The sequence below is a fragment of the Miniopterus schreibersii genome (assembly GCF_964146895.1).
Source record: "Miniopterus schreibersii genome assembly, chromosome: 16".
In the NCBI taxonomy this organism is placed as follows: Eukaryota; Metazoa; Chordata; class Mammalia; order Chiroptera; family Miniopteridae; genus Miniopterus; species Miniopterus schreibersii.
This window is the reverse complement of record NC_138116.1, coordinates 23,378,723-23,396,487: the sequence shown is the minus strand read 5'-3', so window position 1 is coordinate 23,396,487 and position 17,765 is coordinate 23,378,723. Positions and strand designations below refer to the sequence as shown.

At 45.7% G+C, this 17,765-nt stretch overlaps 1 protein-coding gene across 2 annotated transcripts; it reads left to right on the top strand.

Annotated features, from left to right (window-relative positions):
- Window positions 1-196: 196 nt before the first annotated feature.
- AARSD1 (alanyl-tRNA synthetase domain containing 1) lies at window positions 197-9,151 on the top strand. Of its 2 annotated transcripts, XM_081161358.1 has the most exons (12): window positions 197-340; window positions 460-591; window positions 2,276-2,435; window positions 3,899-3,956; window positions 4,400-4,556; window positions 4,653-4,769; window positions 4,998-5,128; window positions 5,326-5,392; window positions 5,578-5,669; window positions 6,148-6,202; window positions 7,625-7,719; window positions 8,922-9,151. In XM_081161358.1, exons 1-12 carry the CDS (start codon window positions 302-304, stop codon window positions 9,055-9,057), a joined length of 1,239 nt encoding a protein of 412 aa, XP_081017484.1. In that variant the 5' UTR covers window positions 197-301; the 3' UTR covers window positions 9,058-9,151. The 2 variants fall into 2 exon arrangements, with proteins under 2 accessions (XP_081017484.1, XP_081017485.1); XM_081161359.1 differs by lacking the exon at window positions 7,625-7,719 and having other exon boundaries at window positions 215-340.
- Window positions 9,152-17,765: the final 8,614 nt, after the last annotated feature.

Here is a 17,765-nt window from a genome sequence, read left to right as displayed (position 1 = left end):
ACCATCCCCACCTCAATCTACCACACATCCCCGGAGCCCAACGGGCTAAAAAGTGCCTTGGCAAGTTCAGGGCACAGTTTTGTTTTGTTCTCTGGTCCTTTAGAAGTCATAAAACAGTTGCTAAACAGCCCGGAACGTCTGCAAGTCGCGTTTTCAACAAATTTGTCCCAACCACACCCCGTTCCTCGTTCTCGCGCTTCTGCGCAGAGACGCGTCCGCAAGGAGGATTGTCCCGCGCCGGCCTCCGTCCGCCCCCAGGCGCCTCAGAGCTGGGATCCCCGCGTCCCGGGGAACCGTGGCGATGGCGTTCCGGTGTCAGCGGGACAGCTACGCCCGGGAGGTGCGGGCGGCTCAGCGAGGGACCTGATGCTGCGGAGCGGACGGGGCGGGGCGGGAAGAGGGCGCCGTGCGGGGGGGAGCCGAGCGAGATTCAGTTTATTCTTTCATTCCTCTGTTCAGTTCACCACCACCGTGGTCTCCTGCCGTCCGGCGGAGCTACAGACCGAAGGGAGCAAAGGCAAGAAGGAAGTGCTGAGCGGCTTCCAAGTGGTGCTGGAAGACACGCTGCTTTTCCCGGAGGGCGGGGGACAGGTACCCGGCGCCGTCCTTCCCTCCCCCCCCTCCCGCGAAGCCCCTAGCTCCTTTCTGCCCAGGTGGAAAATGTGCTCCTGCCCCTCCTCTGTCCCTGCCGTAGTGAAATCAGATGGAAGTTCAGTTCAGTTCAGTTCATTTGTCCATTCAACAGATGTTGATCAACAAATACTTAAATAGCCGTAACACATTCTGGGTACTATTCCAGGCTTTAAGGGTAAGGGGTTAACAAAACAGTTCCTCTACATACATGGAATATGTATTGAAGAAGACAGACAAAACTGGGAATAGGTAAATAGTATGCCAGGTATGATAAGTGCTATAAATAAAGCTTGAGGGAAAGAGTGATGGGATGTTCTCCTAGGTAGGGGGCAAGTTATTTCAGTAGAGACCTAAGGGGAGTGAGGGGTAAGCCATTGCAATTGTCTAGTGCTGGTGGGAGAGGGGGAAGTTTTCCAGGTAGCAGGAATAGCAAGTGCATAGGCCCTGAGATAGGCATTTGCTTGTGTGTTTGACAGGAACTAAAAATGATTCCTCTGAGCCAGCACAACAGAGGGCAGACTTATCAGTGCTGTGATGGGGTAGCAACAAGGTGCAGTGTGAACATGGGAAAGGAGGATAATAATGCCAAAGGTGGGCATTGTGGGAGAGGCTTTTCCAGCAGAGATAGTAGCGCAAAAAATGGCAGGGAAGCCTGAAAGAATCTAACAAGTCTAGTCAACTGCAAATAGTCAGAGTCAGAGTCTGTGGTGTGTCTTGGTTGATGACAGGCTGGAGGTGACTTTGGAAAGGTAAGTGGGTGCCATTTCAGAGGTCCTTCAAAGATGTGTTAAGGTGTGTGGACTTCATTCAGGAATCTATGGTAAGCCATGGAGGTACATAGGCAAAAAAATGACGTGAAAGGACATGTTCAGTAAACTTGATAGTGAGATAGTTCCAGTTTCATATCAGTGTCATTATTACAGTGATTTTTCCAACATGGATGTTTTCTGATCTACTAAAGAAAATTTTTGACCTCAGGCAACCATAGATGTTTCATTTTATACATCACTTACTTTAGGAAGTCTTCCCTGATTCCCTAAGACTGTTAGGTTTCTTTCCTTTGAGCTCCTCTAGAACAGTGTACTTTTTCATGTTGCACATGACATGTTTTTCATGACATGTTGTACATCATATTACAATTACTTGTTTGCATGTCTGTATTTTTCTCCAGACTCTAAAGTTCCACGAGGGATCACATCTTGTTTACATTGTGTGTTTAGGCTGGCACAGTGTCTTATAAGCAGTTGGCACTTGATATTTCAAAAAATGAATGAGTGAATACTTTTTAATCTAATTCTAGTAGCAGTGCAGAGGATGGACTGGAGAGAGGGAAGAAAAGTCAGATCATTTTAGAAGCTATTGAAAGAAGGATCTAAACTAAGGGAATGAGAGTAAGGATTAAGGTTCTTTGGGTTTTGTTAAAATCTTCATTGCTGTAGTTGCAATCTTTGTTTTATAAATGTTCAGAGTGAAGAGGACAGAGACAGTTCCCTCATGGAACAAAGTGGACCTCCTCACTTGGCATTCCATAGGGAATCTCAAATTCTGAGTGTGTTTCTCACACACTTTCCCTAGAGGGTCTTTGTATCCAGGAGTTAGGGTGAGCCCTGCCTTCCACTGCTGATTATCTTCTTTTCCCCAGCCTGATGACCATGGTACAATCAATGACATTTCTGTGCTGAGAGTGACCCGCCGAGGGACCGAGGCTGATCATTTCACACAGACACCCTTGACCCCTGGGACTGAGGTTCGCGTCCGGGTGGACTGGGAGCGGAGGTTTGACCACATGCAGCAGCACTCAGGTGGGTGGGGCAGGATAAGAGAATCTATCAGAGGAGTAGCTGCTATGTTTAGGGATACCACGATGATTGAGATATGGTTTGGGTTTTCTAGGAGTTAGCCTTTTGGAAAAGTCAGACGTATTCAGAATCAGCTCCAACTGAGGCGGGTTATGATAGATGTTATAAAAACAATATAGCAATTAAAAGTATTAGAATAACTGCTGGATTTGAGTATTACCAGCTTCCCACTTGGTATCTTTATCTGGATATCTCATAGACTTCTTAAACTCAAAATGTCCAAAATGGTATTTAAAAGTCACCCATTCCAGCCCTGGCTGGTGTGGCTCAGTTGAGTGTTGTTCCTTGCGCCGAAAGGTCACTGGTTTGATTCCCGATCAGGGTACACACCCAGGTTGCAGGCTCCGTTACTGGTCAGGGTGTGTGCAGGAGACAACCGATTGATACTTCTCTCTCTCTCCCTCTGCTTTCTTCTCTCTCTAAAATCAATAAAAATATATTTAAAAAAAAGTCACCCATTCCCCCAGACCTGGTCTTCCATTAGCATTCTCTGTGTTTAGTGCATGACATCAGCATCCACCCAGTTGCTGAAATCCTGGAAGTTAGTCCAGATGCCTCTTTGGGGATAGCCAGTCAATCACTGAGTCCTGTCGGTTTTTCTAAATACTTCCCTATTTCCTCCCACTGTCAATGTGATCATCTAGGCCCCAGCTCTCATTGTCTTTCCCCAGACCTTTGTAATAGCCTCCTGGCTAGTCTCCCACATTCAGTTTTGCTTCTTGCAGTCCATTCTTCACAAAGCAGCCAGAATAATCTTTTAAAAATTAAAATCTGATCATGGAACTCTCCAGCTTAAAGCTTTTCAAGAGCTTCCTGTTGTTCATGATAAAGCTAAACTTACCATGGCCCCCAATCCCTGCCTGGGCTGGCACTTGTCTGCTGCTCCAGCCTCAGCTGGCGTCCTACCCTCTTGCTCTCTGCATTGCATTCTGACTACACTGACCTTCTTCTCCATTCCTTGAACACATCTTGCTTCTTTCCTCCTTCAAGGCCTTTGGCTGTATTATTCCCATTGCCTTCACAGTTAATTCCTCCTCCCCCTCCTCCTCCCCACTGTCATCAGTCAAGGATAATGCTGTATTTCTAATGTCAAGCCCTGCATGTGGTAGGCACTTGATAAATATTTGTTGGATGAATGTGGCACATTAGAACTTCAGTTCAGATCCTGCCTCTGATAAGCTACATTGCTTTGGCAAGTTATTGGACATCTCTAGACCTCAGTTTCCTCATTTTGAAATGGCATCATAAAGCCTCATGCAGAATTCTCGTGAGGATATTCAATAAAGTATCTCAAGAATATTACCCATTGCCTGGCAGGTCTTCAGCAAGGAAAATTTCTGTGATGATATGGGAGTATGTGACTGACTGGGCTTCTCACTCTTTTGTCTCTTGTTTTCTCTTCTCAGGTCAGCATCTCATCACAGCGGTTGCCGATCATCTGTTTGGGCTGAAAACAACATCGTGGTGAGCAGGAGGCGTAAGACAAACTGTAGAGCATGGGCCCTGACTACCAGCTCTTTTCCCAGTAATGGGTCAGGGGATAGGAGGCTAAAAGAAGGAGCAGTGTTCAAAATCTGCTGTGTTCTCCTGATCCCCTTGAAGGCAGGGGTGGATGACCTTGTGTTTCTTGGGGGAAACACTAGGATGAGAGGAGAGATATCTGCTTTTGCTTAGAAAAGAACATAGCATTTTGAGCCTAAAGACCTGTGGGGTGAATCCTGGCTGTGTGACCTTGATCATGTTCATATTACCCCTCACCTGTAAGATGGAAATGACAATCCTTACATTGCAGGATTTTTGTGAGGATTAAGTAATTTATGTGGACAGTCTTTGTAAACTGTAAACTTTCTTATATTATTATTATTGTCATCATCAGCATCCTGTGGCTACTCTACTTCTTCTGACAGGGAATTAGGGCGACTCCGGAGTGTGATTGAGCTGGACAGCCCCTCTGTGACTGCAGAGCAAGTAGCTGCCATTGAGCAGAGGGTCAATGAAAAAATCAGAGATCGGCTGCCCGTGAGTGTGCGAGAACTGAGCCTAGATGATCCTGAGGTGGAACAGGTGAGGGGAGAGCCAGTGGGGTGGCTTCTGTAGAATCGCCCTCTGAGGGCTCCTCATCAAAATTCAGACAGCCCTTCTCCCTCCCCTGTGTTTTAGGTGAGGGGCCGCGGTTTGCCAGATGACCATGCTGGGCCCATTCGAGTTGTTACCATCAAGAGTGTTGATTCCAACATGTGCTGTGGGACCCATGTGAGCAATCTCAGTGACCTTCAGGTAGGTGAGGAAGGGCTTTTGAATGGTGAGGAGAGAAGGTGCCAGGGGAGTGTGGGATCATGACAGGGTTGGGAATGATAGAGGGGGACAATTGGGGAGTCTTGAGTGAAATCACTCCTTTATTGCTTCCCAGCTGAGGGGGAGATCTAGGTGTCTCCTACCTTCGGGTCCAGCACCCACTGTGGTTTCTGCGTGTGTGTGTGTGTGTTACCCCCTTGCCTCATGTAGGTCATTAAACTTCTGGGCACTGAGAAGGGGAAAAAGAACAAAACCAACCTGATATTTCTGGCTGGGAACCGGGTGCTGAAGTGGATGGAAAGAAGTTATGGAACTGAAAAAGCACTGACCTCTCTGCTTAAGTATATCTCCTTCTGTTATTTCCTGTTTCTCAGGTCCTGGACACCCCGGGACTCAGCTTTCCTGCCTGGAAGGCAGACAGAATAACCTGTCTCGGGGGGTTAAGATGTGATCATAAGTGATAAAGTGCTGTGGATGTATGCCCAACACCAAAGCAATTGGGGAGCTGGGCAGATCTCCACGGACCTTTCACTTGCAGGTGTGGAGCAGAGGATCATGTGGAGGCAGTGAAGAAGCTGCAGAACTCCACCAAACTCCTGCAGAAGGTGGTTATTCCATGGAGGGTAGAGAGGCATGGGCTCTGCCTGGCATAGGCTCCCCGAACTCGGCCCCTCCGCCTAACCAGATGTGTAGTTTGTCAGAGGGGAGAGTGAGGGGAGAACGCAATGGAGGGAGGTGGTGCTCTTGTTATCCTTTCTTCCTGTCTACTCAGATCTGACATCCATTTCAGAACAACCTGAATCTGCTGAGAGACCTAGCTGTGCACATTGCCCACAGCCTCAGGAACAGCCCAGACTGGGGAGGTGTGGTCACATTACACAGGTGAGAAACAAGGCAGGGGCCCTTAGGCTTTAGGGCTCAGCCTCTCCCCTGTATGCAGTGGGTCGCGGGTCACTCACTGATATTCTCAAGGCTGGGGAGACCCTAAGAAATGTGTTACCTACAAGATTTCTAGGGTTTGATATAAACATCTCTCTTTCATTAGCATCTTCCCTCACCTCCTTCACCATCTCACAGATCTCCACTTACCTTGGTGAATCCTATTAAAGGGAGACAGAAATAAATGCAAAGCTTGTTATGAACTGCTGATGTTGAGAAGAATGTCCTGCTGGTCCCCAGCCCACACTTTTTCCCTTTGCTAAGGGAGTCTGGGACTCACACAAACAGTCAGGGAAGCCAGACTCCCAACTTCACACAAACAGGCAGCAGGGAGGCCAACCTCCCGAGGAGGAGCTGGGCATCATGGGGTTTCCTAGCTCCCTCTCCAGCTTGGATCTCACGTCTGTGCCTTTTGTTGTAGGAAGGAGGGTGATTCTGAGTTCATGAATATCATTGCCAACGAGATCAGCTCAGAGGTAAGAGGCGCATGAGGTTCTCCATGCATTCTGGGTAGAGACCTAAATGAGGGGTGTTAGTTTAGGTGAAGTCCCTCCACATGAGCACATGAAGACCAAGGACTAGAAATTTATTTGGTACTGTTTTTTTTTAATCCTCACCCGATATTTTTTCATTGATTTTTTGTTTTTTTAGAGAGAGTGGGAGGGAGGTTAGGAGGGAGAGAGAGAGAGAAACGTTGATGTGGGAGAGACATCAATTGGTTGCTTCTTGCACGCACCCCAACTGGGGCCAGGGATCGAACTTGCAACCCAACTAGGTGCCCTTACTGGGAATTGAACCCATAACCCTTCAGTGTGTGGGCTGATGCTCTAACTACTGGGCCACACCGGCCAGGATTGGGCCTATTTAGAAATGGGAGGATCGGCTAGGCCCTTTGAAGGCCATCCCTTCCATTTCCCTTTTCCTCTGGCTTCCACTGCCCTTCCCCATCCTGACAGTCCAGGGCTTAGTAACTTCCAGGTCTCTCTTTAACATTTACTCCAGAAATCACTTGGAATACCTATTGTGGGTCGAGCAGTGTTTATATCTCTTTTCAGAACTCTGTCGACATTTATAATTTAGGATGGTAAATACTAGAGGCAGAGGAGCACATTACCTATTTGATGGGAGGAGGCCTTGGAGACTGCTTAGTGGTCATAGACAATGGAGCAAAGGTGGCCAGGCAGAGGGACACATGGAGGTTTAGGAAACAGGGTATGTGGGGTACTGGTGGTGGCCAGGCTGTAAAGGTTGGCGGGAGTCAGATCACGAAAGGTGTTTTATGTTGGCCATGGTCGTCAGCCTTCTATCTTTTTGGTGTTTTGTTTTTTTTAAATATTTTATTTATTTTTAACCTTCACATGAGGATATTTTTTCCATTGCTTTTCATGGAGAGTGGAAGGGGTGGGGCTGCAGGGAGAGAAACATCGAAGTGAGAGACACATTGACTGGTTGCCTCCCACACATGCCTGCACTGGGGCCAGGGATTGAGCCTGTAACCGACATATGTGCCCTTGGCTGGAATTGAACCCGGGACCCTTTAGTCTACAAGGCCAGTGCTCTAACCACTGAGCAAAACCAGCCAGGGCTTATCTTCTTAGTGTTGAACCTAAGTTCTTGTGATCACTCTCAAAAAGTTTCTTGGCTCTGTGGGCCAGAATGGAGAGGCTGCATTATCACTCATCCAGAACATCACTTGTGGTTTAGGGAAAAAAGCCTGTTTTTTTTTTAGTTGGATTAGGACATTGTGTCATTTAAGGTGTACAGCATGTTGATTTGATACATTTATAATTGCAATATGATTTATAAATCTGTTCTGGAGGCAGAGGAGAGTGCACAGTTTAGGGAGTTGAGCCCACATCCTTAAGTATTAGGGTTCATCTCCTTGTCTTACCTCCTAGGAGACCCTCCTGTTCTTAACTGTAGGCGATGAAAAAGGCGCTGGGCTCTTCTTACTGGCAGGGCCAGATGAGGCGGTAGAGACCCTGGGACCCAGGTAATCTTCCGTGGACTGCCTTGCATGGGTGGGAGAGCCTGTAAGCCTAACCCAGTAAAGCCCTTTACTGATGACAAAGGCTGCCACATCTGCAGTCTCATTTTGATTCACATCACAGGCCTGCAAGGTGAGCTGAAATAATTATCACCAACTATCATTCCTAGTTTTATAGGTGAGGGATGGCACACCAGTTGCCTGGGATCTCACAAAGTGGCAGAACTGGGACTTGAACCCAGGTCTTTTGGCTTCAAATCTCATGTGCTTTGTTTTTTCTTTTAGAAATTGAGATTCATAAGTGATACATGAGTACAGGTGCCGGGTTATCAGTAGGCAAATGAGGCAGATGCTTAAGGCACAAGCAAAGCAGAGGCACATACTCTGGGGAGAAAAATTAGGATTTTGAAACAAAATTTAAAAAGGCATTGATGTAATTGTTAAGTAGCAATTAGAACTTTGTTGGGCTTCTTTCCCCTTATGTTATTGTTTATATTTTATTTTAAATTAGGTATGGTGGTGTAGTGCCTCCTATTCTTTCTAACAGAGTTTGCAAAGTCCTGAGTGACCCTCAATGAATATGCTCTTGCTGTAATGCATTGTAGGAAAACACAAGCTTTTAGAGCAGAGGTTCCTGACAGGCAGCCACAATTGGCCTGTAGACTGGTTTGGCCTTATACTATTTAATATTTTAAAAATTAGTTGCTACATTTTAAAATCAGGAGATTTTTACATAAAAATACATCGTTCTAGCTTTTCTCAAAAAAAGAGGGGGAAAAGGCAACACCAGGCTCACATTCTCACACTGTAGTAGCTACAAGGAACCTGAGCAGTGGCCGCCCTCTTCAGACACGACAGGCTTGTCCAGGTTGCCACAGTCCCACCTTTCTCGCCCACCCCCAGTTTGCCTCACTGCTGCTCCCCACAGGCATGTCTGTAGCTCCTTACCCCTAGTGTACACTCACCCTGCTCCCTGGAGATGCCATAATTTAGCCCATTTCTAGTCACTTCTGTTGTCTCCAGTGATTCACTCTTATACTACCTATGTGCACATGTGCAAATGTGTTTAAGAAGGATCTCTAGAAGCCATCTGTTCTTCCTTTCCCTCACCCCCAGCCCACGGGGAAAGACTCAGGGCTGCTCTGGGTTTTTCTGTGGCTTTTCCCTTGAAGACTTCTTTCCCCCTTGACTGTATCTCTGCTTCCCAGGGTGGCTGAGGTGCTGGAAGGCAAAGGAGCGGGGAAGAAAGGCCGCTTTCAGGGTAAGGCCACCAAGATGAGCCGGCGGGCAGAGGCACAGGTGCTTCTCCAGGACTACATCAGCACACAGAGTGCGGAGGAGTGAGGACTGGGCACCTCCTGGTGCTCCTGCCTTTGAGAACAGGCCTCCTGTGTCAGCAGAAAGAGTCTCTTGGACAATAAAATTCTTTGACTTGCAATGATTGTGGTACCACGTTTAACTAATTTATGTAGTATACTCCAGTGTGCTTATGCAATAAGTATCTGTGAATAAACAGCTTACTAATTTGGACCCACTAGACATAACCTACGTGAATGAGTGTTATGTTGACAAAGTGCACTAATTTATGGAAACCCAGCTGCGACCTTTCTTCACATAGAAATATAGCTGCCAAAGGACAGTGCAAGTCAGGCTGGGGGCTTGACCTCAGGCTTAGACTCATTCTCATCTTTTTGTTTTCTTTTTTACTTATTTCTTGTTCTAGTCTTGTATTTCAGAACTAGAAAGTACCGATGACTTTGCAAATAGGTCAAGAAGCCACAAAAATATATAGAAAGATGCTCCAAGTCTTATTGAGGCAGAAAAAAAATGGAAAAAGATACCATGAACACTAATCCAAAGGAAGCTGGTGTAGCATTATTAAAATCAGACAAATGAGACTTTAAGGCTCTAAACTATAAAACCTTAAGAATCCTTGTTAGAGCCCTGGCCAGGTAGCTCACTTGGTTAGAGCATTGTCCCGATATGCCAAGGTTGTGGGTTTGATCCTTGGCCAGGGCACATACAAGAAGCAACCAATTAGTCCTGGTTGGTGTACTCAGTTGGTTGAGCATTGCGCCATTCACTAAGGTCACAGGCACGATACCTGGTCAGAACGCATGCTGGGGTTTGGGGCTCAATCCCCAGTAGGGGGTGAGCAGGAGACAGCGGATTGATGCTTCTCTCCCAGTTCCTCTCCCTCTCTCTCTCTCAAAATCAATAAAAACATTTAAAAAAAACCCCAATGAGTGCATGAATAAATGGAACAACAAATCGATGTTTCATTGTATCTTTTTCCTCTCCCTTCCTCTCTCTAAAAATCAAAAAACAAAAGAGCCCGGCTGGCAGGCATGGCTGAGGTTGAGCATCGACCTATGATCCAGGAGATCGAAGTTCTATGTCCAGTCATGGCACAGGCCCGGATTGGCGGCCTGATCCCCAGTAGGTGACATGCAGGAGGCAGCCAGTCAATGATTCTCTCATCATTGGTGTTTCTATCTCTCCCTTCCTCTCTCTGAAATCAATTAAAAAAAAAAATTTTTTTTTTTTTAAAAAGAATCATTGTTAGAGTCAAGAGGGACATAAAATAGTTCTAAATTGGTATGTCTCTAGCAACAGCCTCAAAATACATCATGCAGACATTGGCAGATCTAAAAGGAGAAACAAATCCACAATTGATAGGAGATTTAAATTAATCTATTAGCAACTGATAGAACAAGAGGAGGTATTATCTTGAGGTTAAGAGCACAGACTTTGGGGTTTCACAGACCTGAGTAGAAATCCTGGCTTTGTGCATTCATTAGGTGGTAAAATTAGTTAAACAAACAAACAAACAAGGAAGTGATTACTTTGAAAAGTCAGGCCAGCATTTACCTCTGGGGGAGGGAGTGTGAAGCAGGATGGAGAAGGGACGCAAGATGGGAGTGTGAGGGTGGTTTCTGGGATGCCCACAATATTCCATTGTTTGACTCGGGTAGCAATTACATAGGTGTTTGCTTATAAAATTCATTATAGTTTACATGTATCCTTTATTCCATGAGGCTATATTTCACAATTTAAGAATACACTGAAAAACACTCTGGTTCTTTCACTTGCCTTGGGAAGTTATCTTGCCTTTTCAACCTTCAGTTTCCTCACTGATAACGTGGCAGTAAGGGAAGTACCTAGTTGTCTGGGGTGTCGTGGGGTAGCATTCAGATGTAGCACTCAATTCCCCAAGTTGACCTAAGAACACGTAATTGTTCCATAGTGCAATAAGCTCCTGAGGTAGTTACTTGAAAAGATTAGCTTCAAATTTAACAAGTAATATTTAATGTGCCCTTCCATTTATTCTTTTTAAATTTTAAAATTTATATTTATTTATTTATTTTAAATATTTTTGTTGATTTTTAGAGAGAGGGGAAGGGAGAGGAAGAGAGAGAGAAACATTGATGCGAGAACGAAACATCGATGGGCTGCCTCCTGCATGCCCCCTACTGGGGATGGAGCCAGCAACCCTGGGGCATATGCCCTGAGTGAGAATCGAACCAGCAACTTTTCGGTACACAACGAACTGAGCCATATTGGTCAGGGCTATTTATTGATTTTAGAGAGAGAGAAAGGGAGACAGAGAGAGTGAAGAGAGAAACATTGATTTATTATTCCACTTATTTATGCATTCATTGGTTGATTCTTGTATGTGCCCTGGCTGGGGATCAAACCTACAACCTTGGTGTATCAGGATGATGCTCTATCCAACTGAACTACCCGGCCAGGGCAGCATGCCATTCCATGTAAAGCGTAGACAAATCCCCCCAAACAGCCCCTGAGTTTTTTTCCGCACAGGACATGTTAGTACGATGTTTGGAGTTGTGCTGGTCCTTCAAATCAAACTTATAGTTGAATCCTGAGTCTCCTGGTGAAGTGGTGTGATTGCATGTGCACGTGACATGCCTGTAGAAGGTTCAGGGTACTATTCATAAGGATGTAGCCTGCAAAACTAGGAAATCCCACTGATAATCCTTTCGGTCTTTGAAATAAAAAGGAAGAGATATTTATTTCCAAGTTACCTCTTATTTAAACACAATGCCAATTTTAGAAGCTGTCTAGTACTGATTCCCTATTTTCCAAATTGGTTTCAGGACTATCCTAAGTAAGGTCACAGAATCAAAACAGAATTCTAGACTTGGAGGGAACCTTAGAGATTGACAATCTGATCTGGCAAATGAGGGAATAAACTCTTTTTTTTCTTCTTTAATGTGGTAAAATAAACAACAAAAGTTTAACATTTTCACCATTAAAGGAGATAAACTCTTCAGTGACTTGCCCAGAGGCATCTCTTCCTACTGCAGAGCACTGCCTCAAAACTCAAGGTTTCATAGCCCAGGTGACCTCGTACAAATAACGCACCAACTCCAATTACATGTGAGTAATTAAAACAGCCGAATCCATGATGAGCCCAAAGCTGACATTGCCATGTACAGTGATAAACATTTAGCCCCTCATTTGGGGGAAAAGCTCTCTATTGGTGTTGGCAAAAATTATTCACCTTTCTAATTCGGATCTTAAACTGAAACCAGCCTGACACTCAGATCCAGCTATAACTTTAGCCACATAAAGATGGTCAAGGCATAGACAGCCAGGATGAAATAACAGACGAGAAATAAGAAGAAAACTGACACCCAGGGGAGATAAGCTGTGGTTGTGGGCAGCTGTTTCCATATTCTTCTTCCAACCCTGAGAGGAGCATCATTAAATGAGCGTCTGGCTGTAAACACGGTTTAATGAGAGAGAACTGAAGTTGCATAGACTGGGCCTCTGGGTGGGTACAGCTCTGGCGGGCAATCATGTTTCCTCTTGTGTCAAGAGCCCCTAAGGAGAGAGTGACAGGGTCCAATGAGCCCTCTCCCAAAGTGAAAGAAGCTGAAACAACTTGTCTAGTAAGACTGAAAGCCACAAAGCAACCTACTTGTCTGGGACAGGGATCTGGAGTCTGAGGATTTCACCTGGAGCCAGGAGGCAGCGAGTGGGAGACCTGGGGCTGCAGGGAGGTGGCCAGAAGGAAGGGGAATTCGAGTTTCTGAGGCAAAATTTAGCATATCTACGGGTACAAAAGGCATCATCAAGAGATTTTTTTAAATGTAGTTTTTTAAAGCCTTTCTCCAACCCTGCCCCTGAGCCACCCAATTTCCCTTGCCAGAGACAGCAACTGTCATCGCTTTCTCAGTAGTATCCTCTGGGAGTATTTTTTCATAGATGTGCATAAATCTTCCCTCTTTTGGTATATGCCGTACACTCCTCTGGGTTTTGCTTTTCTCAGTTAAATGAGCGCCATATTTTAAGTCAGAGCCATAGTATAAAATTCATGCAGTGCGAAATGACTCATTGTTGGGACACGGGGAAGCATAATTTGCTTCAAAGAAGATTCCTTACAGAAGGACTCAGGCAGAATTCCCTTGAACAGAGACCCACGTGAATTCATTGTCTCGTGCGTGTGTGCGTGTGTGTGCGTGTGTGCGTGACCTCCCTCTGTCCCTCTATGTCTTTGCTTCATCAGTGCAGAATAAAAAGAGCGGTGGACTGGAGGCCACCCTTGCTGCCCGTCACTCAGGTGGGTTCTGGTTATTATCTGAGAGTGAAAGGGGTGCTCCAGCATCACAGCAGACCCACAGTCACAAACCAGGACGGTCTCAGGCACACCAGGTGTCTGGTCTCCCCACGGAGACTCCCCCTGAGTCTCTTTACCTAACAATGGGGGGGTGAGCCCCGGCCCGTGTGGCTCAGCTGGTTGGCGGCCGTCCTGCGCGCCGAGAGGTTGCTGGTTCGCGCCCCGATTGCCTGTGAGGGCACGCGGCCGGCCTGCAGGCTCAGGCCAGGGGCGCGCAGGAGGCGGCCTGCCTCGCATCGAGGTTTCCGTCTTCTCCCTCTCGCTCCAAAACAGGACTGGGGAGCCTTTTTCCTGCCAAGGGCCATTTGGATATTTATAACATCGTTTGTGGGCAATATAAAAGTATCAACTTAAAAATCAGCTATGAAAAAAATCTTCTAGATTTATTGAATTTCGAGTCCCGCCTGCGGTTGCCTTGGCAGGGCCAGACCAAATGATTTTGCAGGCCACATATGGCCCTCGGGTGGATGTTCCCCACCCCTGCTCTAAAATACCAAGAAACTATTCTCTAAATAAATCAATAAATCAATAAATAAATCAATAAAGGGATGTGAAGACAGCATCCTAAGAAAGAAAGAACTTTCTGAAATAACTCAGTTAGGAAAATACATAAACACTTGAGCAAATTATGTGAAAACAGTAATTAGTTGTATAAAGAAAGGGAAAATAAAGCAGCTGTTTTTCGGACTGGTGATGTCATTCGCGCCTGTGAAAGGGGCCCTATTCCAATGCCCCAAGGAGAGGGGGCAGGGGGAGAGGAACAGTTTGTATTCAGGGGACGGCTGGATTGTCTTTCATGAGGTTCACCAGGAAACAAAGCAGAACGAGTTTAATCCTTTATTAGAGTAACATTAAATTAGCACAGACAGAATAATAGGTTTTTTATTAGCACAAAATGTCATAGAGTTTTATGTACACACACATATAATAGATTATATATCCTGGAGCATTATTATAACCCACTTTTACAGCTTAGAAATAGTGAAAAGGGACACTTTGTCTAAGAAAGTCTTGTGACCTAAGTTCCCATAAATTGCCAAAGACATAGACGCTGTGGCTTGTGCCAAAGTGAGGGTTTCCTGTGTAACTGTACGTGCACAAATAGGTCAGATATTAGTATGAGAAGCAGACAAAGAGCAGTGACAGAGTGAATTCAGGAAGTTATTGTGACTAAATGTCCTATACCCCACCCCACCCTTCAGTCCTGAGTGGAAACCAGCGAGTCGGCCAAGCTGTGCTCGAATGCCAGGTCTTTAATAAGAACTTAAATAAACTCCAGGGCCCCTCTGGGAACACAGACAGCTCAACATACCCTATTGAGAAACTCTCTTGCAGAAAGCTTCTGTGTCTCCCATTCGTTTCCTGAGTTGGGTCCAAACTATGACTAAAGCGCCCTCGGTGGAGGGCAACCGGGGCTACTTGGGAAAGAGTGATGGAGAAGTTTCTTTCTTTTTCCAGGCAGGTCTGCACCTTGTGTGCAGACGACTGCTGGTAGCGTGCCAGGCTTTCAACTTTAAGGAACAAGAGCGGGTCTCAGTTAACCATCCTGGGCCTGTGTCCGGAGCAGAAGAGCCGCTCCTAGGGACCCCCTGCTCTCTCTTTTGCTGAGTCTTTTCATAAGCTCCCTGCAGAAGCAACCTTCGGCAGAGGCTTGCTGGGAAATACTCCTGTTCACCTCTAAGCACCAATCTCAAGGCCAAGTGTTTCAGAAGTAAGGGTGGTCACCAGTTTCTCCTGAGTAAATGACAGTCCCTCTTCCTTTCGTTTTCTCTTACTCATGTTTGTTGTTGTTCCTGCGCATATAATAATCACAGAATTCATCTGTTCGTTTATTCAACAGATACTTATTGAGAGTCGTGTGCGCGGACACTGTTTTAAGACCTGGCCACATCGATGAGTGATACAGTTGTGGTCACTGTTCTTTCAGCATTTATGGCCATGGAGAAAAAAGATAGGAAAAACCCAAGCGAATAGATGTAAAACTATACATCTGTTAAATCAAAGAACAGAACAGGGTGAAGCAAAGTGGGGTGGGGGCAGCAGGGGAGGGTGGTGACAGTGACAAGGGAGGCTCGGGGAGAGGTTAGTCCTCTCCTGATCTCCAGCATCCAGGCCATCTCAAATAAAGCCATGTGCTTAACAGGCAAACAAAACTAACAGTTTATTTTAAGACAATCCTCATGGCTTCTCTTACAAGCGGATGGCCATTGCTAAGCCCCTTCTTTGTAGAAAATCTGGAGCTGGGAATAGTCTTCAGCCCCAGAAGGTGACCAGGATCTTGAGGAGGCTGCTGGATTCATCGGTGGGTTGTACATATCCTGGGGACCTTTTATGTGGCGGTTACAAGGAAGCAAAGAGTAGAACCAACATGAAGCTGTGCTGCTCTTCACCCAGATGAGCCCCTCTCACCTCCGCTAGGCCATCTCTTCTGACCCCTGAGGCCCCCCTTCCTCCCCATTTGCAGGAGGTAAACCCTGCGTCACACCTCGGAGGAGGAAGGTGACAGACACAACAGTCCGAAAAAGACCTCATGAGCACAGGGAAGGTATGCTTGACAGACGCCTCTGCCAGGTGCAGTTTCAAAGAATGAAAAGCAGACTTTAGTCCGCTGCACAATTTTTATTGTATTAATTATTAGTTGGTATTAAACCAACGCTTACACAGTTCTACCAGGCACTGTTCTAAGTACTTTATAATTACCAACTCATTTGATCTTCATTAAAACCCCGGGAGACGGATCCAGTTTCATCCCCATTTACAGATGAGTACACCGAGGCACAGGAGCTTGCCTGAGCTAGTAACTGGCAGGGCACGGCTTTGAACCAGCAGCCTGGCTCTCAAGTCCATCTGCCAGATGATCGTGGCTTCTTGGTATGCCCATTAACATACTTTAAAAGAGCACACAAATTCTATCTGTGACCAATATCTTTTCTTTTATAAACTAGCCTCTCTCATGGTGAAATAAGTGATTTTAGGACGAGGGCGTTTAAGGACCTTGAGGCCGTCTGGTGCTTTTGGCGAGGGGAAATGACCAAATAAGCAAGCTATAAATAAAGGTGAAAACCTTCCATTATAATGCTGCCATGCAGCCTCTAATTTTACCTCTGGCAGGGCAGGTACACACATTGTAACCCTGGAACCAAAAAGCCAGGGGCTTATTCTTTTAGGGTCCAAAAGAGAAGCCCCTAACTCCCTACATTTAATTCGAATCCTATCTCCCCCTTTCAGTTACTCTGGGCTCGATGTCTATGGAGACGGAATTAGATGTGTTTCACAAATGGTGCTAGAAAAAGTGTGTTTTTTCCTGTTCTGGAGCCTTGGTGTGGGTGACTGGGGGATTTCCACTCTGCTTGGAAAAGGCTGAAAGGCCGCCTTGCTGGACAAGTTCAGCTGCCCTCTTTATTTTGCTTTGTCTTTGCTGTTACCGGCAACATTAACTCATCCTGAAGGTTTGCATGAAAACAAACTTTGAATTTCTTCAGCTCTTGTAAAATTTGCCTCTTGCCCCAGACCAGAATCCTTGAGCAGTCTCAGCCCCAGCACCGGGCGCCGTCTTTGGAAATGTAACAGCAGAGGGTGCTGAGAGCCTGTGGTTGCCCAGGCCTCGGCCTGGAAGAGAAAAGCTGCAAGGGCCGCGGCGAACGCCCGGCCAGCCCGCCAGAAGGCTCCTAATGGTCTTGTCCTCTGGCTGCTTTTGAAGACCTTGTCTGCGGGCTGTGGAGTAATCAGACGTTTCCCAAAATGCCAGCAGGGAATCAAGAGCTGAGGTGTGGCCTTCTGGAAGTAATCTTGTCATTTGCGTTTTTGAGAATGTTAACCCTTCTCTGATTAAATTGATGCTTGATGTTTTACGCATTTAACTCCACCAAGACCAGAGATTCTGAATAGTGGTGGGTTCTAATTCACTTCAGAAAACAGCATTTATTATTCCCATTTTCCTAGGCTCCCTCTGAATTCTAATCCTACCCATGGATGACAAGATAACATTTTTTTTTTCTTTTTTTCTTTTTTTTTAAAGCTGAGGCTTGACTGTTACCTCCAGGTTGTCTCTCAGTCTTTCTCTACCTTCCTGACATTCTGCATCTTTAACTCATTTTTTTTTTTTTCATCTTCCTGACTTCCTACAGCCCTTTTAAAAGAATTAGATGTGTTTGATAGAAAGCAACAATGACGTTCCATATTTCTGGCTCCTTCAGCATGCTTTGCTCTAAGCAAATGTGCTTTATAAGAATATAGATGTTCCCCAGTGATAAATCAATGGGCAATTCCTTTTTATAAAACCCTTCCCAGGAGGCTTTCATGGCAAGACACATTGATGAGTTCATAATATTACTTGATAGACACACATAGAATTCGTTCACTGCTTCTTACAAGCATAGAGCATATCTATCCTGGAGAGCTGCCTTTA

Bases quoted from the DNA above. Each gene is read 5' to 3' on its own strand.
- AARSD1 (XM_081161358.1), top strand. From the start codon at position 302: ATGGCGTTCCGGTGTCAGCGGGACAGCTACGCCCGGGAG. The intron at 6,203-7,624 runs GTAAGAGGCGCA...CTTACCTCCTAG, and splicing joins CCAACGAGATCAGCTCAGAG to GAGACCCTCCTGTTCTTAAC. The intron at 7,720-8,921 runs GTAATCTTCCGT...TCTGCTTCCCAG, and splicing joins GTAGAGACCCTGGGACCCAG to GGTGGCTGAGGTGCTGGAAG.